Source organism: Ceratotherium simum, chromosome 11, assembly GCF_057802395.1.
Source record: "Ceratotherium simum simum isolate JZ-2026a chromosome 11, ASM5780239v1, whole genome shotgun sequence".
NCBI lineage: Eukaryota > Metazoa > Chordata > Mammalia > Perissodactyla > Rhinocerotidae > Ceratotherium > Ceratotherium simum.
In genome coordinates, this window is record NC_141910.1 from 12,241,130 (window position 1) to 12,265,548 (window position 24,419).

The 24,419-nt window shown below is 46.5% G+C and overlaps 2 protein-coding genes across 5 annotated transcripts in view; one reads left to right on the forward strand and one right to left on the reverse strand.

Annotated features, from left to right (window-relative positions):
- M1AP (meiosis 1 associated protein) overlaps positions 1 to 20,167 on the forward strand; it is an 83,711-nt gene extending 63,544 nt beyond the window's left edge. For 2 of the 3 annotated variants that reach the window (XM_087436526.1, XM_087436527.1), the window contains 6 exons: positions 1,639 to 1,801; positions 2,784 to 2,925; positions 17,164 to 17,370; positions 18,457 to 18,597; positions 19,086 to 19,097; positions 19,631 to 20,167. In XM_087436526.1, the coding sequence (XP_087292652.1) occupies positions 1,639 to 1,801; positions 2,784 to 2,925; positions 17,164 to 17,370; positions 18,457 to 18,597; positions 19,086 to 19,097; positions 19,631 to 19,801 (836 nt within the window). In that variant the 3' untranslated portion in view covers positions 19,802 to 20,167. The remainder of the gene's footprint in view (positions 1 to 1,638; positions 1,802 to 2,783; positions 2,926 to 17,163; positions 17,371 to 18,456; positions 18,598 to 19,085; positions 19,098 to 19,630) is intronic. The other variant, XM_014792713.2, reaches the window with a different exon arrangement.
- A 675-nt stretch (positions 20,168 to 20,842) lies between these two features.
- On the reverse strand, positions 20,843 to 24,399 carry DOK1 (docking protein 1). Of its 2 annotated transcripts, XM_004437178.3 has the most exons (5): positions 23,606 to 24,399; positions 22,956 to 23,255; positions 22,692 to 22,785; positions 22,313 to 22,497; positions 20,843 to 22,077 (listed from the first exon to the last, which is right to left on the reverse strand). In XM_004437178.3, the coding sequence occupies exons 1-5, from the start codon at positions 23,936 to 23,938 to the stop codon at positions 21,271 to 21,273; spliced, it is 1,719 nt and encodes a 572-aa protein (XP_004437235.2). In that variant the 5' UTR covers positions 23,939 to 24,399; the 3' UTR covers positions 20,843 to 21,270. The 2 variants fall into 2 exon arrangements, with proteins under 2 accessions (XP_004437235.2, XP_087292651.1); XM_087436525.1 differs by lacking the exons at positions 22,313 to 22,497; positions 22,956 to 23,255; positions 23,606 to 24,399.
- Between the last annotated feature and the right edge of the window lie 20 nt (positions 24,400 to 24,419).

A 24,419-nucleotide genomic window follows, 5' to 3' on the forward strand; every position in this document is an offset into this window, starting at 1 on the left:
TGAGGACTGCTCCTCAGATGTTCACTCTGACTCCTCCTTATAAGGTTCTTCTAACTACACCACCTGCTTCTGTAGCTGCCTAGGGCCCTTCACCTCCTCTCTAGATGCTTCCCTCAGAGGCCTCCTAGTGGACAGAGGGCACAGTCAGCTTCAGATAAGTGTCTTTTCTCATTTCTTGGGTTGGCATCTACCACCTCTGCACCTAGGTTCTGGGAGGTGAAAAGGATACCTTGTTCTAGGCTCGAGCCCTGCTAAAACAGCTTTCCCAGCTTTGGAACTCTCTGCTGAGACAACTATTCCCATAGTTATCAGCCCTGGCTGCAATAAGAATTACACGAGGAATTTTTTTAAATGCCAATATCTGGGCTTTTTCCCCCAAGATCCCAATTTCATTAGTTTGAGGTAGGGCCCAGATATCGGTATCTTTTCAAGTTCCCTAATTGATTCTTATTGCAACCAGATTTAAGAGCCTCAGCCAGATGAACACAGCTGTCCAGTTCTAAAGCCCAGGGACCCCACAATGGAGAAGTCAGGCTTCGAAGGAATGAAGGGAAGCTGGAGTCTTAGGCAAAGTCCCTCCTACTGACTTCCTGGGCGCTGGGACACACCAGGCCAACAGCCATCTCACCCAGAATTAATGTCTAGGTCTGATTGATGGGCCCAGGAGGGCCAGCTGGATCTGACATCTATTCTGCCATCCTTTTTTTTTTCCTCTACATTATTTCTACTTTTGTTTTTACCTCATGTTATAGTTAGCACAGTCATTTCACAAATCACTAACATCAACTGCTAGCCTTCTCACAAGTACTGAACATTCACATATACATAAGTTTGGTAACAGTGTTCAAACCCTGCATACATTTTATTGAAAACCTCTGTAATATCAAGGACTCAAGCCTAGTGCACCAGAACATTGTACACTGTGGCATGTGAACATACCTGCTGGAGCAGAAGCTTAACACAGAAGAGTATAGTACCTTGATGAATAATGCATACCTAGTTGAAGCCCCCTCAGAACTGTTCTCTGGTGCCACGGTGGTGCCCCAAGGCCCAAAAGGTTCTATACTTTGGTTTCTTTGGAGAATTAAAAAATAACTATTTCAGGAACTTATCCCCCCCCACCGCCAAATGTCCTTAGAAGACCCCACAGAAAAACAGTAGCTGTCAGCTGACTGCCTGACTTCTGCTTTCCTACTCTTCCTTCTGCACTGTAGTCTTGCCAAAGCTTAGCCACAGGGAAGCAGCAGAGGCAAGATTTCCTTCTGTGATTAGCAAAGGGCCTGTGCATATTGTAGTGTTAGCTGCCTCCTCCACCAAGGACACATGTTCCTCCTAGACTGGGTCACAAGCCAGATCTCTCACTATGAGGCAATTGCTCAGCCATCCCAGAAGTAAAACAAGTAAAAATCCTGTCAGACCCAAAAAAGAAGTTACCTATTGTGTAGAGCAATTCTGTAGGTTCCAGACCTGCTCTGCCTTCCCAAACCAATCCTACTTTCCTCTTTCCACTCCTCTGCCTCCTCCCAACCCTTACTTGCCTGGTGGAGGTGGAATGGGTGGCAGATGTTGTCTCTTAATCATATATCCTGAGGTGACTTTTGACAAACAATCTGTCCCCCAATGCCATTTTTATTGTAGTGTGCCTGAAATGTGATCTCCAAGAGCGACTTCTCAGCCCATCCCTGCTCCCTGGCACAGCTGATGGCTCCTTGAGAGTGGATGACCCCAAAGGAGACTTCAGCACACTCTACCAAATGGCTTCTCAGTCATCAGCCTCTCGTTACAAACTCCGGGTGATCAAGTATGGTCCAAGGGAACCTCTGCAATCCATGCCAGTGCTTATTTGTTACTGGTTCCATGGCTAGAAAGTCCAGAGATAGAGGGCCTCCCCAGGTGTCAGGCAGGCGGGAGTCAGTTCCAAAGCAGCAACTTCAGATATGGGCATGAAAGAGCAAGGTCAGGCTGCTCATGTGGAGATGAATGAGCAGATGGTGGAAGATGTGCCTCAGTAAGACATTCTGAGGTCTGGATGAGGATTGGAAATCCAGAAAGTCTCTGAATGCAGAGAAAAACAAGATCAACAGAAAGGTGTTTATCCATTCAGTAAATGTTTACTGAATACCTATTGTGTTTAAGCATTGGGACAGAGATCTGACCTTCAAGGAGCAAGTGGTACATAGGATCTATCCCTGCCCTCCCATTTCTCTAAGTACTAGAATTCCTGCTTCTAGGAGAGCCAAGTCTAAGGTAGAATTAGCAATTATGGCAAAGGTCACTTTTACTGCTTCCTGGTTACTATCACAGTGCCATGCACAGATATATGAGTAAGCTTGTCCATGGCTTTGTGACTATGGATGCTGCTGGGAACCTTGTTAAATGCATGCTCTTCTTAGATGCATCCTCTGTCCATGCCTCACCACAAAAGAGCCAGGACTGGGATGCAGATGGTTAGCATAATATTGTGTTATATGGTTGCTGTAGCAGGGGTATTATGAAGTGTCCCCAGGGAAGCCACTTGGAATGGAATGAGCTCAGGACAAGAAATATCCATTAGAGTCTTGAGTCCTCATGATGGCTGCTTCATTCATTGATTAACAGTCTTTGAGAATGTGCTGTGTGCCAGAGACCTTGCTGGGTACTGGCCATACTAGGATGAATAATTCACAGGCCCTAACTTAAAGGATTTCACAATAGTGTCTTAGACTTAAGCTGAATTTAAGTGGATCTGGGTTGAGAGTCTGGATATCACTAAGAAGACTTTCACTGCCATTGTCTCTTCCCAGGGCTCTAAAATCCAGTGGGGTCTGCGAGTCACTGACGTATGGACTCCCATTCATCCTCAGACCCACAAGCTGTTGGCAGCTGGACTGGGATGAGCTGGAGACAAATCAGCAGCATTTCCATGCTTTGTGTCACAGCCTGCTGGTGAGTACACATGTCCCCAGGTGAGGAAGAGGAAGAGTGTTAAGTACCAACCACAGAAAAGCAGCTGACTTAATCCTGCCCTGATCCCAAACCTGTCCCAATCCTCAAGAGGACAGGAAAAAACTGGAAATACTCTGAATGTGGACTAAATATGACTTGCCTTTGTTGGTTTTGTGTTATAGAGAATAATTCTTGAATTCAGTTATACGACACTAAATTTGAAAATCCCCGATTTTGTACATTTAAATGGTAACTGGGAATTTCCCATAAGCACTATATTTTAAACCTATTTTCTTCCTAAAACTATGCTAGACATTATGGTTCATTTAAATGAAGGGTGCCTAGTCTGTGCCAGACATTGTGCTAAGCCCTAGATATTTAGTGTTAACGTAAAAGACACTATCTGTGGCCTCAAGAAACTTACTCTCTAATGGAAGAGACAGAATTAAATATATATATTCTTAATTTGAGAAGTTTATGAAGGAAAAGAAGAGGCTGCTATAAGAGAGCCTGTCTGTGAAAGTGACATTTAAACTGAGACCTGCCAGATGAACGGGAACTGGACAGGTGAAGCAAGGCAGGAAGAGCATTCCAGGTTCAGGGGAAGTGCAAAGACCCTAAGGCTGGAAGGAGATGAGAGAAGAATCCAGAACAGAAAGGCCATTGTGACTGAAACAAAGAGAGCAAGGGAGAGAGAGCCAGAAGGTGGGGTTGGAGAAGTGAGGAGGGGTCAAATCATGCAAAGCTTTATAGGCCAAAGTAAGGACCGTGGACTTTATTTTAAGTACGGAAAGAAATCATGAGAAATGACATCATCTATTTAAGTTTTTAAAAGATTACTTGCACCAAAATTTGGAAACGAACTGGCAGAAGCAAGAATGGAAACAAGAAAATGAGGTAGGAGGGCACTGCAGTAGTCTAGGCAAGAGATGATGGTGGCTTGGACTAGAATTTTGGAAGTCAAAATGAGAAAGGTAAACCCATTAGAGAAATACTTTAGAGAGAGAGTCAGAACTTGATGAAGGATTGGACATAGGAAGTGAAGAAGGGGAAAGTATCAAATAACTGCCTAGTTTCTGATTTAAACAAGTGGATGCCATTTCCTGAAATGGAAAAACTAAAAGAGCACATACATGAAACAGTAATATATTTAGAAAGCAAAATAAAACAACTGCAAATATAGTCCATGGACGGGTATCACTGCTAAGTGGATAATGAATAGCAGTTTGACCTAGTAGGGTATGGGTGATCAGACAGCACAGCAGTGTGTCTCTTTCACTATCAGAAGCAGACTTTTTTCCTGTTTCAAAGCCCACACTCCCTTTTAGGTCCACCCACTGAGTTCCTGTTTCCTATCTGAAGAACACCCATCTCCTGTCTTTGCAGAGCAGAGACAACAGACACGTTCTGTCCATTAAAGCCCAGCAGCCCAATTTACTATTTACTCCACCCAATTCCTCAGAATCTCAGAAATGCTACATCACTCGGGAGGAATTTCTCTCAAGTGGCTTCAAAACGTTCTTATAGTACGTGATATTTTAAACAGACATTGCCATTGTAATACACTGCTAGAGGGAGTGTAAACATTCTAGAAAGTGATACCCTTCAATACTTTAATTCCATTGCTGGGAATGTAGCCCAAGAAAACAATCAGAAAAGGAAGCAAAGATATGGGTACCAGCATGTTCATCTCAGTGTTATTTACAATGGTAAACAAAATTGGAAACAACCTAAATGTCCTAAATAGAGGAATAGTTAAATCAAAGTAGGGGAAAGGTTACAAGAACTGTAATTCAGCCTAACCGTGAAATATTTTGAAGCCGTTAAAAATAAGGTTGAGAAAGAGTATTTTCTTCCATCCTGGATTACATACATAAGATTAGAATCTCCCTACCTCTGAACTCGGGGTTTGAGAATCTATATTTATTTATTTATTCACCAAATATTAATTGAGCACTATGTGCCAGGAACAGAAGGGCAAAGAGACCTCTTTATCACTCCTCTCTCACAGAGACTCACAAGTATATGGATGACCCATACTAATAGATACTCATTTTTTGAGCATTTACTAAGTACTAGTCACTTAATCAAGTATTTCACATTCTTTACCTCATTTAATCCTCAATAAATCTGTGAGATAGGGATTGTTGTCTCTATTTTTACAGATAGAGAAGACTGACGTCTAAAGAGATCAAGTAACTTACCAGAGGTCACACAGCTACCGAAGTGGCCAAGTCAGAATTTAAACCAACTTCTGTTGACTACAAAGCCCATGTTTTTAACTTCTTTGCTAAATTCCCTTCTCCAGATGTAGCCAGATAAATACAGACTCCAACACTGAGACTAATTCTCCTTTCACTTAACACTCTTGCTTGTGTACTTCACTCAACTTGAATTCACTTAACAGTGACTAGGTACTTGTAACAGCTCCTCACCCATCTTGTGCTACCATTCTCTCCACTCTGTGGTTGTTCCACCTCATCCCAATGAAAGACCACTCTCCTTTTCGGGAAAAGAGAGAGGGAAAATAGTGTTTGAATGGCTCCTCCTTCTTGCTTTTCACATGATATGTTCTCCAAGCAGCAAAAAGCCTGAAGGGCAGTGTGTTGTAGAGGGAAGAATTGCACAAGCCTCAGTTCATTCATTCAACAACACATATTTTTGGAGTATCTACTATGTGACAAGATTATTTAAGTTTTAACCTTCCTGACCCTATTTTTACAAGTTTTCAGCACTTCTTGAACTCCATCCTTGGTTTTGTATTTCTTTTGTACCTTTTTCATATGTTCTTTTAAAATCTGATCTTGTCAGCTCCTGTGTACCTCTCTTGCCCTCTCTTTCTCATTGTGGTGTTTCCCCTCCCTCTAACTTCTCATTCTGACTTCTGTCTTTCTGTTAATAGCAGCACCACCCTTGTCTACTCACCGAGGCTTGAAACCTCAGTCGCTTCCAGCCTTTTCACCCTTTTCACCCACTTCATCACAAGTCAGATCATTTTTCTTCTCCAAGCATGAGATGTAACTGTTCTTTCCTTCCCGTTCCCACCGCCTGTTCTCACCAAGACTTCTTCAGTAAACTCCTAACTGGCTTTCCTACCTCCAATCTCTCTCGCTTCTAATTTGCCTTGCTCATTAGACCAGATTAATCTTCTTGAAGTGTTCCCCTGACTATCACATGTTTTTCCATGGTGCCAGTACCCAGTGACTTAAGCCTTGCATTTCTGTCCCCACAGCATCTATTGCATGTATCTTCTCCTCTCCATTCCTATTATCACTGTCCTAGCTCAGGCCCTTTTTACCTCTTTCCTTTAATATTGCAATAATTTCTTAACTGTCTCAATGCCTTTAGGATTTCCCCTTCCCAATTCGTGTTACATACTGCCACCAGATTAATCTTCTTGAAACAGCACTGATCCTGCCACTCTACAGCTTAAAGATATTTTGTGGCTTTCTAGTGGTTACACTTTAAAGTCCATATTCCTTAGCCAAGTATTCAAACTCCAGCCTTGTCTCCCATTATTCCCCTTCATGTACCATACACTTCAACCAAATTAATATACAAACTTTAAATTGCCCCACCTTTGAGGCTTTGTTCATATTGTCCCTTCTTCTATCCCCCTATGTTCAAATCCTACCTCACCCTGAAAGACTCGGCTCAAATGACGCTTCCGCAATGAGGCCTTGCTGGATTCCTGTATTTATCATTACACCTTTGTGTGCTCTATTTAATTTTAGAGAAAAGCATATTTCAATTAGTTTTTTACATATATGATCTTATGATTTGGGTTAAAGTCTATGAGATAAATTTGACTCCCCAGACTCCAGGATAACATGGTTGCCTTCTTCTGGCATTTCTAGCACTTCTCCATTTTACCAACTAATTCCTCAGCTTTAGTCAAATTTAGGTTCAGAGTAGAAATTCTCCCTTTGTTACCTCTCTATTTTGGGAGGCAAGGCAAGGCAATTTTCTAATCTGTTGTGGTAAAATGTAATTTGTATTGTCCATTGAAAGCATGGGTTTTGGAATCAGATGGCCCTAGGTTTCTGACAGCTTCATTATTTCCCAACTGTATGACCTTAGGCAACATACTTATTCTCTCTAAGCATCAATGTATTCATCTATTTGTAACCCTAACAAATCTAGTGGCCCCATAGGGTTTAGTCTCTGCATAAATGGTATATAAAGAAGCACTATCCAGAGGCCAAAAAGTAATTTTAAAATTACTTTATTTGTGCTTTCAAAGAACACCAGAGAAGAAATAGTTCATTACCCACAGTGACATTTCTCAAATTTTCTTCATCCATTCCTCAGTTATATCTAACCTGGAGCTGTTCCAAGAGTCTTTCACACACACATACAAACACACACACACACACACACACACACACACACACGCAAACTAAAACTCTGTCTCCATCCCCAGTCCCAGTTCCTCTATCTTCTTCCTCCCTCTCTCAGCTACATATATATTCTGTAGGTTGACTTAGCTTCTCTGACATAGTCCCCTCCCTCTCAGGTGCTATCTCTCTCTATCTATTTAAAATATCCAGCAATAGAACCCACAAGGCTTCTCCTTTTATGAGTAGAAGTGGAGTGGGGGAGAAGGTTCATGACAGACACACATTCGTAACTCTTGTCCCTGTCTCATGTAAAATAGAGACAATAAAATATACCTCATATGTTTTTCAAGATGATTAAATAATATTGCATGTGTAAAGCATGTTGCATATGTCTGGCATATGATTCGCACATAGTGGTTGGTTAGTAGTTCTACAATTTCCATTCATTTGTTTTTTTATAGATTCTAATTCACTGGAGAAATTCTCTGTATTTTCACCTATTTTCTTGAACATACTAATCATAGTTATTTTAAGGTTTTTATCTGCTAATCCCAATACCTGGATCACCGGTGGCTTTGTTTCTATTGTCTCTTTTTTCTTTTGGTTTTCAGACATGTGGTCCTGTCTTTTGGTGCACCTGATAACATTTTAATGAAAGATGCTGATTGTGTCTAAATAAATTGTTGAGGTTCCAGTTGGTGTTGGCTTCCTCTAGAGAGGGTTCATCCTGCCCTGCACTAAGTAGATAGAGTGGTGGCAGATCATCCTATTCCATTCAGGAGCTATGCTGAGTCAAGGCTGGGCTGCAGTCCTGCTAAGGCTCAATCCACCCCTGGTTTGCTCTTAGCCCTCCAGGATTTCCCACTGAAAACCTAGTGTATTATGTGCATCCCTCCTCTTGGACAATCCCAACTCTAATCGCTCTATCCCAAGTCTGCTAAAATGCTCTACTTCTAGAGGCTTTCTCCTTGTTTTTGCCCCCTGCTCCATGCAGCCCCAGTATTTGGTAAATGTGCTGAGTGAAAAACGGGCTTGAGCACCCACCCCACCCCTGCCAAGTCTCCACCAAAAGATCTGCTGGTTTCCTGTTCCCTGGCAAATTCCTCAGCAGGTGCAAATCATAGACTCTCAGCTCCCACCCCCTCTCCCTCCAACTCAGAATCAACATACACCCTCAGGGTAAAAGTGTTTGCAATAATTCCCTCACCTCTCTGGATTCTTCCCTTTCCAGAGACTTAGCTACCTCTCCTTTTCGTTGTCTCAGCACCTCCTCACTGCCTTCAGGCAAATGGTTTCTCTATATTATCCAGCTTTTCTAGTTGTTCTAGGCAGGAGAACCAGTCTGACTCTGGCCACTCCAACCCACTCAGATACAGAAGTATAAGCTTAGTAAATGTTCATTTATTCCCCCTTTGCATCCTTTATCTGGCTAGACAGCCTATAATACATATTCTGGTTTACCCTCAGCCAATTGGCTGGCTCCACCATGTTCTCATGGTGGAGCCAACCATTCAGGTTCTTGAGTTTCCTTACAAGTATAAGCATAGCTGACTTCATTCAATGCTGTCTCTTCCTCTGCCCCTTCTTTCAGAGCAGTTCTTCTGAACAAAGTCCACACTGCCATAGTCTGTGGCAGTCATTGGTGCCATTAATTCCAGTCATTGGTGCCGGCCCACCAGGCCTCATCAACTATAAATGTTGTATAACTTTTCAAACTACATTTTACACATACTCTAAACCTTAGTCAACTGCAGCCTTAAGTGTTATTCCATTTCCTGATTTTTTTATTTAACAATTTAATGTTGTTTCTTTCTGTCTGTTATTTTGTTTTATCCGAGTATTTTACTTCGTTTTCCTCAGAAGAATATCACTTCGTTAGATAGACAAGGCTCCTGATAAACCCATTTCCCAGAGTTTCCTAGAAGATATGTGCCATCCATCCCTTCCCATAAATTTCACTCTTTGATCAATCCAGACTACAAGAGAGCCACGTGTTTTGACTTCATTCTTTGGAGCTTTTATAGATCTATATCTAAGAATCACTGAATTGTTTTTAATTTAACAAAAATTAATAAACATTATCTAATTATTAAATATATTTTTATTTAAAAAATTTAACACTTCATGGTGCTTACTGTGTGCCTAAAACAGTTCTAAACACAAATATTAAATGTATTATCTCTACAACCGTGCTATGAGGTAGGAATTGTTGTCCCTATTTTACAAATGAAGAAATTGAGGCCCACAGAGGTTAAGTACTTTCCCAAGATTGCACAGCTAGTAAATGGTTGAGCCAGGATTGAACTCAGAAAGGTTGGCTCCAGGACCCAAATTCTTTAACCACTCTATAGCTATATGAAATTCATTATCATATGGATTGCAGGAGTTCTCTGAAATATATTCACTACTCAATAAGGATCAACAAGATAGCTTCTCCAAGACTTTCTATCAGGAAATGCTGTGGGCTCCCTTCTAGCAAAAATGGGTGGTTTGCATTTCTATGAGTTTATTTAATCTTGGCTCTATTATTGCCCTACCCTTATTTTTCATTTGCCCAATCCCCTTAATCGTTTATCTTTTTGTGTTGTTGCATTTTTCTAAACTGGCATAACTGCTTTATGGAATGTGGTAGGGAATAAATATATATATAATAAATAAAATTAATTCTTTCCAAGTATTTATGAGATGAATCTACCCATCGCCAGGAAAATATTTCAATTACCAAACCCTACTGTGTAGTCCCAGTTATGTAGCTAATGACTCACTACCCACATCCTCATTTCTCCTACAAAGTCATGTCTGTGTGAACTAGAAAAAGAAATGAAAATACCACCTAGGTCTTTCAATTTCCCACTTAAAATGTCAGAGTCTCTGGAGACACATTCCAGAGCTTTACGGGCCATGTCTGCCTTAATTGGCCACAGAAGTGATAGAATTCAAGCCAGGATGTGTCCAGCAGGAGTCTGAGTACACAGGCGATGACCTGGTTGGGCTGTAAATGGGTGGAGAAATGGAAAGTCCTTGGTTATATTAGGCGAATAGTCAAGAGCAAGAATCCAAGCCGAGAGTGGGGTGATGGCAGGTCAGAAACCATTTTTAAAAAAACAAAAGAGATCAGAATGAAGTTAGAGTGTAGAGCCTGCAAGGGAAACAGACGCTAGTACAGCAGGCTAGCATGGGATCAGTGGGCTTCTTGTGACCCAGCCCTGTCTATTTCTCTTCCTTCATCTTTCACCATGCTTCTTCCATCCCTTACTCTAGCCATGCTAATAAATTACTAAATGTTCTCCAAACGTGCTAAACAGTTTCAACACCTCCACACCTTTTTTCATGCTGCTCCCTTTCCCTTGCCTCTGTCCACCTAGCAAGTATCTACTCATTTTTTTCCAGATTCTGCTTAAATTCTTTCACCATGAAGCTATTCCTGTGCCGCCCACCACAGCCTGCCCTCACTCATCATTTTTGCCCCTTCCTCACCCGTGTACCTGTTGCTATATCTATCTTGACTTTCACAGCACTGATAAGCAGTATGAATTTGCACCTTAGCATTCTGATGTGACAAGTGTCACGTTATTGTATTTTTCTAAATCAAATTTAGAAAATTAGTCTCCAAATGCTAGGATGTTGACACAATATTTTTATGAGTGCCTCTCCCCCTCCCTGAGGTCATACTCAGAATCCTAGGGGGCTAACAGTCCAGAAAATGTGGAAAATGGCCCTCTGGTCTTCAATACACCTCCAGTACATTGTGGAATAGAAGTGGCAAGAGCAGACATCTTTGTCTTGTTCCTGACCTTAGGGGCAAAACATCTAGTCTTTCATCACTACCTATGATGTTAGCTGTGAGTTTTTTGTAGAGGCCTTTGTCAGGTTGAGCAATTTCCATTCTATTCCTAGTTTGTTCCTGAAAGGGTTTTGGATTTTGTCAAATGGTTTTACTGCATCTATTATGTAGTTTTTGTCCTTTATTCTAGTAACAAGGTGTGTTACATTGTTTGATTTTTGGATATTAAACCAACCTTGCATTCCTAGGGTAAATCCCACTTGGCTGTGGTGTATAATCCTTTTTATATGTTGCTGGATTTTGTTAGCTAGTATTTTGTTGAGGATTTTTGCATCTATATTCATAAGGGATGTTAGTCTATAATTTTCTTTTCTTGTGATGTCTTTGTCTAGTTTTAGTATCAGGGTAATACTGGCCTCATAGAATGAGTTGGAAAGTGTTGCTTCATCTTATATTTTTTTGGAAGAATTTGTGAAGAATTAATGTTTCTTCTTTAAATGTTTGGTAGAATTCACCAGTGAAGCCATTCGGGCCTTGGCTTTTCTTTGTGAGAAGTTTTCTGATTACTAATTCTATCTTTACTTGTTGTAGGTTGTGCAGAAAAGTTAATACAGCGGGCCTGAAACTCCTGTCCTTAGAAAGTCTTGTTTACAAGGTTGACCCTTGGCTGGCATCTGGGAAAGTGGATTTCAAGAGTGTTCCCACCATTCCCTAGATAACAAGAGTTGCTCACTGTGCCTAAACTGTTTGTGCAAAAAAATATGCTTTATGCTGAACATCTGCTTTTCTTCTAGGAGTCTAGAATTTTGGTACATGCTAGGTACAGAGTGCCTGTGTGACCAGCCCCCAATAAAAATGTTGGGCACTGAGGCTCCAGTGACTTCTTCTGGTAGACAACATTTTACCCATGTTGTCACAATTCAATGCTGGAGGAGTTAAGTACATTCTGTGTGACTCCATAGGTAGAAGACCCTTGAAGTTTGCACCCAGTTTCCTCTGGACTTTACCCCATGAGCCTTTTCTTTTTGCTGATTTTGCTTTGTATCATTTTGCTTAATAAATAATATCCATGAGTATGACTATAAGCTGAATCTTCTTAGTCCTCTTAGTGAATCACCCAACCTGGGAGTGGTCTTGAGGACCTGCAACATAGATTCATTCAGATTTTCTATTTCTTCTTGAGTCAGTCTCAGTAGTTTGGGTCTTTCTAGGAATATGCCCATTTCATCTAGGTTATATAACTTGTCGGCATAAAATTGTTTACAATATTCCTTTATAACCTTTTTAATTTCTGTAAGGTCAGTAGTGATGCCCCCTCTTTTATTTCTGATTTTAGTAACTTGGATATTCTCTCTTTTTTTCCTTGATCAGTCTAGCTAAAAGTTTGCCAATTTTGTGGATCTTTTCAAAGAACCAACTTTTGGTTCCACTGATTTCCTCTATTATTTTTTTATTCTCTATTTCACTTCTTTCTACTCTAATATGTTTTATTTCCTTCCTTCTGCTTGCTTTAGGTTTAGTTTGGTCTTCTTTTTCTAGTTTATTAAGGTGTAAGGTTATGTTATTGATTTGAGATCTTCTTTTTTAATAGAGGAGTTTTCAGCTATAAAGTTCCTTCTAAGCACTGCTTTAGCTATATTTCATAAATTTTGGTATGTTGTGTTTTTATTTTCACTCATCCCAAATTATTTTCTATTGTGATTTCTTCTTTGATCCACTGATTACTTAGGAATATGTTGTTTAATTTTTACATTGTGAATTTCCCAAATTTCTTTTCATTATTGATTTCTAATTTTATTCCACTATGGTCAGAGAAGATACTTTGGATGATTTCAATCTTTTGAAATTTATTGTAGCTTGTTTTATGGCCTATCATATGACCTATCCTAGACAATGTTCCATGTTCACTTGAGAAGAATGTATAATCTACTGTTTTAGGGTTTGAAATCTCTTTTACCATCTTCCCCTGGTCTCCTCTGTGGGAGCCAGTGTGAGAGTAGTGGAGTAGTGGACACTGCAGCCTCTTTTTCTTCCCCTCCTGGGTCCTGCCTTCTAGAGTAAGAGAATGAGCACAAATTGCCAAATTAACCTAATTTCTTCCTGATGCCGTTCCTGTTTCCAAAAATCCCCAAGAATGCATAGCTTTTCCATAACTAGCTGTAATTTCTCTTCCTGGATGCCTTATGACAATGAAATGTGTCTCTTCGCACGAGCAAAGCAAAATGAGTGCTCTTGCTCTTCCCTCCTCTCAGTGGCTGCATCTGAAACAGTCCCATTCAGGAGTTGGTCAATGCTTCTTTAATAGTTTGACCCCTTGGGCTGGCCCCATGGCATAGCGGTTAAGTGCACGCGCTCCGCTGCTGGCGGTCCGGGTTCAGATCCCGGAAGCACACTGATGCACCGCTTGTCAGGCCATGCTGTGGCGGCGTCCCACATAAAGCGGAGGAAGATGGGCATGGATGTTAGCCCAGGGCCAGTCTTCCTCAGCCAAAAAAAAAAAAAAATAGTAGGATTGGCATGGACGTTAGCTCAGGGCTGATCTTCCTCACACACACACACAAAAAAAATAGTTTGACCCCTTGAGTTTGATCCCAGGACGTCGTATTGATAGCAGCCCAAGGGCGTGCTGGTGTGGTGAGATTAGAGCTTTTACCTGCTATAATAAATTCCCATCTGCCCTTCTGGCAAGGCCTATGCTGGTGCCATTAAAATTGTCCAGTCTACTCATGTCTCCTCATGTACCTAGAAGTGAGTAACCACATCCTCTTCCTTCCCTTTGCTATCTGTAGAGGATCCATTTGGCTGCAACTAACAGAAAACCAATCTACCTCTAACGTGAGTAATTAAGAGTTTATTTTTCTCATGTAACAAGAAGTATTAGGGGACAGACTATTCTGAGGCTGATGCACTTGATCAAGGATACCATCAGAACCCAGGCTCTTTCTATTTTCCCACTGCAGCATCCATACTGGGTGTATTTGATCCTTATGCCTGTTGCCTCCTGGTCACAAGATGGCTGTTGGACCTTAAGACCCAGTCCTATCTTAGGAAAAAAGCAGGGGTAGGGTGCAGAGGCAAAAAGCCTGCCAGCATATTATGAAGATTTTCCGGAAGCCCCACCCAGCAACTTCCACTTATGTCTCATTATTTAAATCTAGGTCACATATCACCCCAGACCAATCACTGAAAGGCTCAAAAATGGGTAGAGAGAAGGGAGAAGAGAGAAGGGAGGGGAGCAGTAGCCAGTCAACCAACAGTGGCTGCCACATCTTCCTTCACAGCCTTAGTAATTAGAAGTTACTAAGGGCTGGGATCGGGGAGGATGAATTTAATTCAACTGAGCTTGGAGTATGGCATGCCATTCAACTCTGACCCTGTCCACATTTGTTCTAAACAGAATCAGTCCCTCCCTCCTAAAATCTAAGCTCCCTGGCACCTTCCACAACATAAATACAGATACCTTTTCTCTGCCTTCCAGTAACTAATGATCTTTTCTTTAGAAATAGCAAAAGCATATTCTAAAGTACTCAGCAGTCATCTATAGTCATTAAGCATTGTCTGATTTGAGGACCCCCAAAGGCTAGTCTTCTGAAACATCCTCTCACCACTGCCTTTTCTCAGCCTCAGAAACCTGCGATAGCAATTAATGATTTCCATCACGGGTACAATTGCCTGTACCAACAAGTCAACCCATGACTTGAGTAACATGTTCAAGCTTGGGTCCCGGACTTCAAGTCTCTGGTGCCATTAACCACTGTCCAGGAAGAGGTTAGAAATTCCGAATCCAAAATAAGGCCCTTAAAGTTCAACTTCCCGACCTCTCACTTTCTCAGAATGCTCCTGGGAATTGCAGATAAATTAATATCTTTATCAAACTCTAATAAGGGTATATTTGCCTCTCTTCCTTCCAGAGCCTTCTGCTAATCTCCCTGTAAATCAGCCCAGAAGTTTTAAAGCATCTGGTAAATCCTTTCACTCAGTCTATTCCCAGTCTTCTGATAGTCCCCACATCAGGAGTTACTTCTGAGAGACCTCACTCATTTCTGCGTATCAGTTCTCTAACAGAATCTTAGCTATTGTCTCAAAATCAATAGACTCAAATTCTGCAGATCATAATTTTTCTGTGTGCGACATTCAAAGTTTCTTAGTAATCCCATGATGTACCAGATGTGAATTTGTTCTGTAACACTGAGGTGCAAGAAATGTCATATTGCCATAGTTTTGGCCCCCAGTGACTTGCCACAGTGGTAAGATACTCTGTTCTCCGTGGAGTCTTGGAAGGGTGACCAACCACCTTGGTTTGCCCAGGACTGAGGGGTTTTCTAGGATGCAAGACTTTCTGTGCTAAAAATGGGCAAACCAGAACAGTTGGTCATCCTAAGTCTTGGCCAAACATTAGTTTACGAGCCTTCCCTTTACTATATTATAAGCTGTAAGAAGGCAAGGAACATGTCTAATGAATTTCTATATACCCATGCCTAGTGCTAGGGACATAATAGGCACTCAATAAATTCTTAAATAAATAAACTAATTCACAAACAAATGCATGAACCTGTGTAAAAGTAGAAGCTTAAAATAATAGTAATAATCCAAAGCCTGAGCCAAATCAGAAGTTACCTGAACCAACTGAAACGGAGTGCCCTACAACTTCCTACTTACCCCTCCTAGTCTTTAAAGGGGCCATGTCCTCAGAGCAGGGGCAAATTCCCCCTACACATACATACACCATGGTTTCTATATCATCTATGTCCAACTTGATGGATTTGAGAAGCATCAGGTAGACTTTCCATCACATTTTGGATCTGTTCTTCAGGAAGACAGCACATGTCCAGATATAAGCAAAATGTTGAGAAAACATGAACTTCTGAAGGTACCTACCACCTGCTCAGCCTACCAGAACTCCTCAGAGTTCTGGGCTGCACAGAATGATGACAGTGCTTTCAAGTGTCCAGAACCTTCTCCCCCCCACCCCAGCACATTCCCTCTGGGGTATAACTTTAATGCTAGCAGGTTTTTTCTGCTTCACTGTGTCACTTTCCACTTGGCTTCCACAAGACACTGATATTCCTCTATCCCTTTAAGATCTTTTTTTTCTCCTTTTTGCCTTTCCTCATATTATTTCTCCCAACTTTTCATATAAGTTACAGTGGGTAGAGCTAGTGTGCTTTCTTTCATCTCATTTAGCAAGGAGACTGTTATGTTTGTAGCAGGTATAATTAATGATCACCTCAAGCAAGAAGACACAATTTACAGATGGTTGTAACAGTTCTGACTCCATATTTCCTGGAGTTTTGTGGTTTTCCTTGAAAAACTACCACAGAAAATTGCCTCATTTCCATGCCTGGTTTAAAAATGTGCACCTAAAAAATCTGCTGATGCCTGCTTTCTCTTCTGCTTACCCATGTGCTAACCTCTGTAATCTCCATGGCACATGGGAAAGTGTCATCCCACTGTTCTGCAGTACCCTTCACTCAAAGAGTCACTGCCCCAGAATTCTGACCCTTCTTTGTCCTGTGACAGGCTGAGATGATGTCAAGGGCTCTGTCCCCCACCCTCCTCCTCATTGTACAAAGCTCTCCTCTCCCTCATGGCTCCTTCTCCTCTCACTTGGCAGGAGACGTTGACCACCTTCTTCATAAAGCCTCTTTGGGCATTCCAGGGATGTTCCCCAGTCAGTCCACTCTAACCCCAGTCATGCAGCACAACCAGACTTTATCACCCTCAAAATAGGACCTGAATTTTCACAACACCCCACACAAGTCTCTGTTTCCAGACTCTGTTTTTAAGAATTATAATTCTTAAAACTCTACATTTACCATTAAGTAATAATACATCAGCCCCCTCTGGGGTGAACACCTCCTTCAAGTTAAAAGCATCTCTTAACTTGTCTCTGCATTGTTAACCCTTTTGTGTACATCCCAACCAAGGAGGAAGAGCAGTACCTCGGGGCACTGGTGATTCAGGCAGGAAGTCCCTCCCTCCCAGGGCCAGGGTAAAATGGCTCAGCCCTCCCTGACATCCCCGAGGAACTTGGGGAAGCCTCAACTGGGATTGATCTTCAAGACGTGCCAAAGACTGAAGATGCACCAGCGTTTATGTACGTCCTTGTTTCAGAAAAGAGAATGGCTGCTGTTAGCCAAAGGGGAGCCCCTGAGCGGAGGACACAGCCTGAGAGAGCCCACCAGCACCTTCTATGTGATCCTGCCATCACGCTCCCCGACCCTGCTGGTGAAGGCAGTGGCCACGCGGGAACTGATGCTGCCCAGTCCCTTCCCCCTGCTGCCTGAGGACCCGCCTGAGGACAGCCTGAAGATTGTGGAGGCAAGTGGAGCCTAGATCTCATGCAACAGACAGAGGGGAGAGAAGACAATGGAGTTCGGGTAAGGGATGAGGGAGAGGAGTGAGCCTGTGAGGGAAACGACAGGGGAGTGGAAGGAGAGTGGTTTCAAGGGTGTGGTAAGTGGGGCAGAGGAGAAAGCAAGGGTGGGAACTGAGGCCAGGCGGAAGGAAGGAAGCAAGCATCCACGTGATGGTGTGTTCTCTTTCTCTGCCTTATGTGTGTGCGTGTGCGTGTACCTGTGGCTACATGCATCTATTTCTGTTTGTTGAGGAGAAGAGGAAAAGGTAGCCAATGTAGGCTCCCAGAATAGGAAGGGCTTCAAAATGAGACTCCGGTGCAAAGGACGGAACAGCTGGGAAGGCCACTTTCTCCTCCTCTCTTCCTTGGATCTGGATCCTGGATTTCCTCTGCCAGCCCCCATAGGCTAAGGGCGGGAGGGGGCTCTGGGAGGGGAGAACTGGAACCACATCACTGCTGGATCGCCGGCCTACGTGCAGAGAGGACAGAGCCTGGGATTGTGCTCTCAGCTTGGCGGCCATGGGGATGCGGAGAGAGGTGGGCACGAGTGGCCATGGCTCGATCGGCGTCTCACTTTGGAGCCAGTGGTTCCTGGCACAGGATGTTGTGGCCGGAAAACCTGACTGCTCAGGAATGCTGTGCTCGTGTGTCCTCTGGTTATGCTCACCTCACAGGCCGAGAACTCAGTGTACTCGCCTTGCAGACTGGGAGCACCCTCCCTACAGCCTCACACACTGGATCCCTTGTAACCCTCATGCACTCCGGCCCCTCTCAGAATCCCGTGACACACTTCTCAGGGCCAGAGTGTTTGGTGCCCCTAACCACTCAGGCTTGCTCCTATTTCTTGTACTCTTGCTTGATACTTACCTCACAAGCACTCAGACCTGGAGGCCAGAACACCCAGTGGGACACACATCTGTTTCACAGCCTTCACTGAAGTCCTGGGGCCTCACACCTCCTCTAGCCTTTCACACTCAAAGGTCTCTGCCTGACATCTTATGTTCTGTGACCACAAGTTCCCTGGGTGAAGCTCCTCCTCTCTTCCTCAGAGCACACTGGACTGCCTGGAGCTGGAGCCCACTTACAACCCCTTGCAGGTTTGTAGCCACCTGTACTCATACCTGAGCAGCACCTCTGCCAAGCCTCAAGGCCAACTCCACTCGAGCTGGGAGAGCCGGGCCCTGAGAAAGGTACAGCTCACCTCCATACTTCCCTCCCTCCCCTTTATGCCCAGAATCCAAGAGAGCCCTCCTCCCCTGTCCCCAACTCCCCACATCCAAGGGAGTAGCCCTCCTCCCTGAATCTCCCCTGGTGGAGGGGAGACCCTGGCCAACAGGGGAGGGAGAAAAAGAGCGGCCCTTTGCCCTAGACAAAGGAAATGATAACCCCTTCCCGGTAGGGGGGCTTTTCTCCTTGGGCATTTACATAGGATAATGTTTAGGTATCTTAACTGTAGTGTTTATGGTAACTCATTAGTCATTTAACAGACCATTGTCCCACTAAGCAAACTGGCTGCACTGGAACTACAACCACAGCCCTTGGTTACAGAAAAGGCTGAAGAGAACCTGGGAAAAGAAATGCCCAAGGGACGGGAAATTAGCATGTACTGTGCACCAGTCATTTGCCAGGTTTTGTGACAAGTGCTTTCACACATATTTCTCTCATTTAATCCTCACAGCATCCCTGCAAGGTAAGTGTTATGCTCATTTACAGATAAGGCGAGGGAGGCTGACCAAGGTTAGCAGCTTAGAGACAGGGCTCTCGTGACAGGGTTGAAGAGAGAAGAGTAATTGAGGGTGGAGAGTTATTTTTATGAAATCCATAATCTATAATATTTGAGCTTCCTTTTGCCCTTATTAATATTCTCCTAGTTTCCCAGTAGCAGAGCCTTTAGAAAATTCCTGCTTTGCCTTAGCCAAAGTTACAAGAGAAAGATGTTTCCAAATTACAGTCAGTCTAGCGGTGGGAGCAGTAACCAGATGCGTGCGAGCAGAGTCCACCACCAGTCAGCCGGTGGGCAAGCTAACAGAGGAAGAACACTCGGCCAGGAGACAGGCGCTGTGGAGGCTGGAGCCCAGGGGACCCCACTGCCCTGGGCCTTGAGGCTGGCACTCCAGGGATGGGACACCTGAAGGAGTTAGGACATGAGGCCCAGCAGGGAACGAGATAGGAGATCAGGAACTGTCTGGTCTTCAGAGAAGGCTCTACTTGCTTGCTTTGCAGGGTGGGCAGTTGCAGACGAACCGAATTCGAGCCACAGTGGCCCCCCTGCCTATGACTCCAGCCCCCAGCAGAGCCCTCAAGATGCCAGCAGCCTGCAAAGCTCCCTCAGAAGGCTTCTTCCAGCCTTTCATGGAAGAGGAAGCGGAGGAGGAGTATCCCTCAGCGCCCTAAGTCACCAGAGCCCGAGCCTGGCCCTACTCCACCATGCTAAGGCTTCACACAATGGCTTTCTGTGGACAGACTCTTGCCTTCTAGCCAGCTGAGCCTCTGTGAGCTCTGGGTGACTGGGAAACAGGGCCTTCCCCTCCTCTGGGCTCAGTGCTACCACCACCCCAATCCTCAGGCCCGGAAGAGACACTCCTAAACCTCTTCGTTCTCCAAGCAAGGACTTCGTTTTCTTTTGGATCATTTGATACTGTTAACACAGATGAAAATTAAACACCCAGTAAGCCTCCATCATTGTTAGGAGCATTCCTACCCCCGAATTTCTCCTGGTGGCTCTGTGTAGGCAGCTGGATGAGGCAAGGTCACCTTCAGGAAACCGGGGCTCAGGAGACAAGGATAAGGTTTCCAGAGCTCATGAAAAACAAGTAGGATTGAAATCCAAGCCTCATTCCAAAGCCTGTGCCCCTTCCACTACACCCACCACACTGTAGTTCCCTTCAGCCTCCAAACAGAAAAGTGGTTGGTGCTTGGTACCTACATGCAAAATGTGTGTGTGTGGGGGGGGTGACATATAGCCGAGAACAGGGAAAGGATGGTGTGAAAAAGACCTATTCCCTTCCTATTCCCCTCTCCCCACACCGTCCTGCCCTCTCCATCCACAGAATAATAACTACCATTTATAAAATGCTTACTCTGTGCTTCAAATTGCACTAAGTACTTGCGAAATTTAACTCCTTTCATACAAACAATCCTGTGAGGTAGACTGTTATTAAGTTTTCCTGTTTTACAGAGGGGCAGCAGGGGAAACTGAGGGCTGCAGATGTTACACAACTCACCCAGGGTCACCAAGACAGGGTCAAGCCCAGGTGAGCTTGCCTAGACCACTCAGGCTCTAAACCACCACACTGCTTGGCTCCCCTCCTGGGAGCCCTTTCCTCCTTCCTTGGCCCCTAACACATTCCTGGTTCTCCTCCTGATCCCCTCCACACCCACCTAGCACACCATGCTACTGTGTCCTCTCTGTGACTATTCACACACATAGACCTCTTAAACCCAAACTGACTTTAATGAGAATAAGACTTTTAAAAATATATATTTCCGGCAAAGAACAATGCAGGGGTAAGGATCCAGGCACAGTCCAGCATCTCCGTATAGCCTCCATACAGGTCTCTCAGACTGCACCTACTCTGACCAAGTACCCCTTTCCACAGACCTGGTCCGGCAGCTGTCCATTCCTTTGGGGGGGATGACTTAGGGGTGCTGGCCTCCCCAGGTCCCATCCCGCAGCCCCTGCCATCTGTCCCACTTCCAGGACTTCTTGGGATTGATCATCCATCCCTGATCCCTCTGGCCCCCTGGTCTCACACAGGCCCCTCCAGCCCTCTGGTTCCCGCTGGTTCTAACAGGTTTCTTTGATTCCCCACTGCCACCTCCCCATGGTCCTCCTATCAGTAACCCCAGCCTTGCCCTACTTCTCACGTGGAGCCCTCTGGCTTGACCCCAGTCCCGTCAGTCCCTGCTCTAGAAAGCCCACAGTCCCAGCTCCCTGAGGCCCCGCTCTTCTGGACCTGGCTGTACAGGGCACCATCTGAGCTGTGGCCTTTGCTGCCACTGCCAGCTGCAGCTCCAGCTTCAGGGAAGGCCAGGCCCTGGGGCTTGGGAGCTGGGAGGGGCTTTGTGCTCCGAGGGGGTGGCACAGCATAGTCATCAGTGGCAGGGTTGTAGGGGAGCTCGTAGCCCTCCTCCTTCACCCGGGCCTGGCACCACCATGCATCCTTGGGCTCTTGAGGCAGATCATAAAGGCTCCGGAGAGCAGCTGGGGCCAGGCCCTCAGGTTCATCATAGATGGGGTCTTCTTTGGGGTCCTTCAGCTTGGCCTTCAGCAACTGCTGGTGTGCATGCTCATACAAGTCCCAATAGAGAGGTTTCTTTAACTGTGCCCCCTCCCTTGTCTGAGCAGGGGTGCTGTCCAGGGGGTCTGAGTATAGGGAATCCTGGGAAGGGCCTGGAGGAACACGAAGGGAGTCTAAGGGCTCAGCATACAGTGCTGGAGGGCTGCCCAGGACCTCCTGAGGGGGGGAGGTCAACTTCCCCTCTGCCACTTCTCCTTCATGGGAATCAGCTCTGAGAACATCCTGCCCCTGACCAGCCTTTCCTTGGGCCTTCTGCCGGTGGATAGCAGTCTCAACTGCCTGAAAGATGTCATTTCCCTGTGCCGTCTGGAAGGTGAAGGTTCCAGGGCCGGAGGGGCAGCGGCGGCCAGCCTCAAAAGAGAACATGACCTGAAGAGAATGTGGAGAGAAACACATTACCAGGAGCCATGAGAGGAGGTGAGTCACAGGGCCGTACTACTTAGGGGATCTGCAAAGAAAAGACTACCTGGAGAAGAGGGTGGGGTCATGGGCTAGGCAAAGAAGGGTTATCCAGAGGGCAGAGCTTTCCACCTTCCTGTCCTGCCCCACCTCCCCCACAGCTGCCCAGACCTAGGAAGCCAGCCCTCCCTGACAGCCCCCGCACCTTGTCCCTGCCATAGCGACGCAACAGAGTGTAAGGCCAGAAAAGGAGTGGCTCTAGTATCTGCCTCTGGGCCCCCGCGGTCAGGAGAGTGAGCCTCTCAGCCTCCACCCTCAGCACATAGGAGCCGTGCAGGCCGCAGCGCTCAGCGGCTTCAGTCCTCTGCACGGTTACCCAGAACTGGGATCCTGGAAGGAATACACAGTTAGACGGGCACCTGGCCGGGACTAGGGGGTGGGGCAGATTGTCCAAGCACCCACTTGGAAGCCAGCTCTCAGGAGCTTCCTACTTCCCCAGGGGTCCCTGGACCCTCTAATCATCCCCTTCCCAAGGGCACCCTTCCTTTCCACCCCATCCCTGCCCGGGCTTCTCAGGCGTCTACCTTCCCAGGTGGGGCTATACAGGGAGTTCTCCAGCATCTCCAGGGCAGAAAGCTTGGGTGGGTTCTCAGCAGGCGCCAGAGCCCAGCTGCCTTTCTGGGGTAAAGAGAAAGAGAGTATCAAAGACCCTGTAATTCCCTCAACGCGGCTCCCAGGATCTGAGCCAACCCAGTTCCTCCGCCGCAGTAACTGCCCCCACCCCCGCAACGCCTCTAGGCCCGGTGCGGCTCGCAGGAGCCCCTCGCCGGCAGTCCCGGCCCCCTCACCGGAAAGGCGTTGCGGCACAAGGTTTGCACCCAGGCGGCGCTGGACGGCGCGTCGGCCGCCAGCAGGTGGGAGCGCTGCGCGGTGTCCAGGCGGAAGGCAGTGGCGCCAGGCTCAGGGGGGCTTTCCACGGCCACGGGGGCTACGCTCACACACTCCGCCAGACGGATCACCTTGCAGTCCAGGCGGCGCGAGCCCCCTCGGCCCCCTCCAGAGCTCGACCCCTTGTGGTCAAAGAACTCGAGCCGCGCTACGCCGTGGGGGCTGGCTGGGTAGAGCACGGCCCAGGTCTTCCTCCACCTCTGCGGAGAGAGAGCGAGAGACGCTGCGGAGGGGGCAGGCGAGCACCGGCAGCCCGGGGCCCGACGGGGAAAGAGAGACCGGCGGTGGCCGATTTTGGGTCTGAGGCTTCCCGATGGGAGGCGAACTCGCCCAAGGAGGAAGCCGCTCCGTCTCCCCACGACCAGAGAGGGCGTACCCAGAGCCCGGCGGGCGCTTCCCCGGAGTGTGCAGAGCAACCTCGCGGGAACGTCATAGGGCTCTCCAGCTCCGGGCGCCGCGCTCCAACCCGCTGCCCGCCTCCTCCCTCTTTCTGGGCTCTATCGCCCACCCCTAGCTCTGAGGGGGGTCGGCAACCCTTGCCCCTGACTACCTTGGTACCGAAACGCTGACTCTGCAAAAAGAGCGTCCCTTCCATCACGGCCCCGTCCATCGCCCGCGGCGGTTCCTTTCGCACTTCCTGGCCCCGGGGCTGCGGGCGGGGCGGGGCGGGGCGGGCCCACCGGAGGCGTTGCCGCCCCTCCCCCGGCCCCTGCGGACCTTGAAGGATCAGGAAGGAGAAGAGCAAGAAGGAAGGGGAGGGGGTCCACCTCCAGGTCCCTGCCCTTAGCTCTAGGACGCGCGCAAGTGGCTCCACCAAGAGAAACCTCGCGGTTTTGGCCAGAAGGCTCTGGCGCCTGGGCTTGGGGGCTGCGTGCGATGTCATATGCTCAACGTGACATCAGAGTGAAGGCCGTGACATCACCTCGAAAATGGTGACGGTCACCCTGGGGCACTGGAGGGGCCACGTGGGCCCTCATGGCCTCAGTTCCCCTGACCGGACCCGCCCCCAGCCTGGCCGGAGTTGGGCTGTTTACACTCCGCGGACCCAGGGACATGGAGCAAGGGCTAGGGGCTGGGGACTGGAAGGCTTCCCGGAGCCCGGAGCCGAGTCGCGGCCTCCAGCCGCCGCAGGGGCCGCCGTCCGGGCCGGTCCGCGGCCCGGTGGCCTCTTGCGTGTCCAGCTTCCTGACCGCAGCTGCCGGGCCTCCAACCTGCGGGAAAAGAAAGCTTCATTGAGCACTCCGGGAAGGTCGGGGCGGGGGGAGGTGGAGCGGCAGCGGCTAGCGTCACGGGGGAGGGGAGGACTAAGAGGAAAAGAGGAGGGAACTGGCCAGGGAGCAATCGAGGGAGAAGGCGGAATGTGG

Coding starts and splice junctions, on each gene's coding strand:
- DOK1 (XM_004437178.3), bottom strand. CDS start 23,938: ATGACATCGCACGCAGCCCCCAAGCCCAGGCGCCAGAGCCTTCTGGCC. Junction 22,786..22,955: donor TGTGCCGCAACGCCTTTCCG/GTGAGGGGGCCG, acceptor TCTTTACCCCAG/AAAGGCAGCTGGGCTCTGGC. Junction 22,498..22,691: donor GTATAGCCCCACCTGGGAAG/GTAGACGCCTGA, acceptor TATTCCTTCCAG/GATCCCAGTTCTGGGTAACC.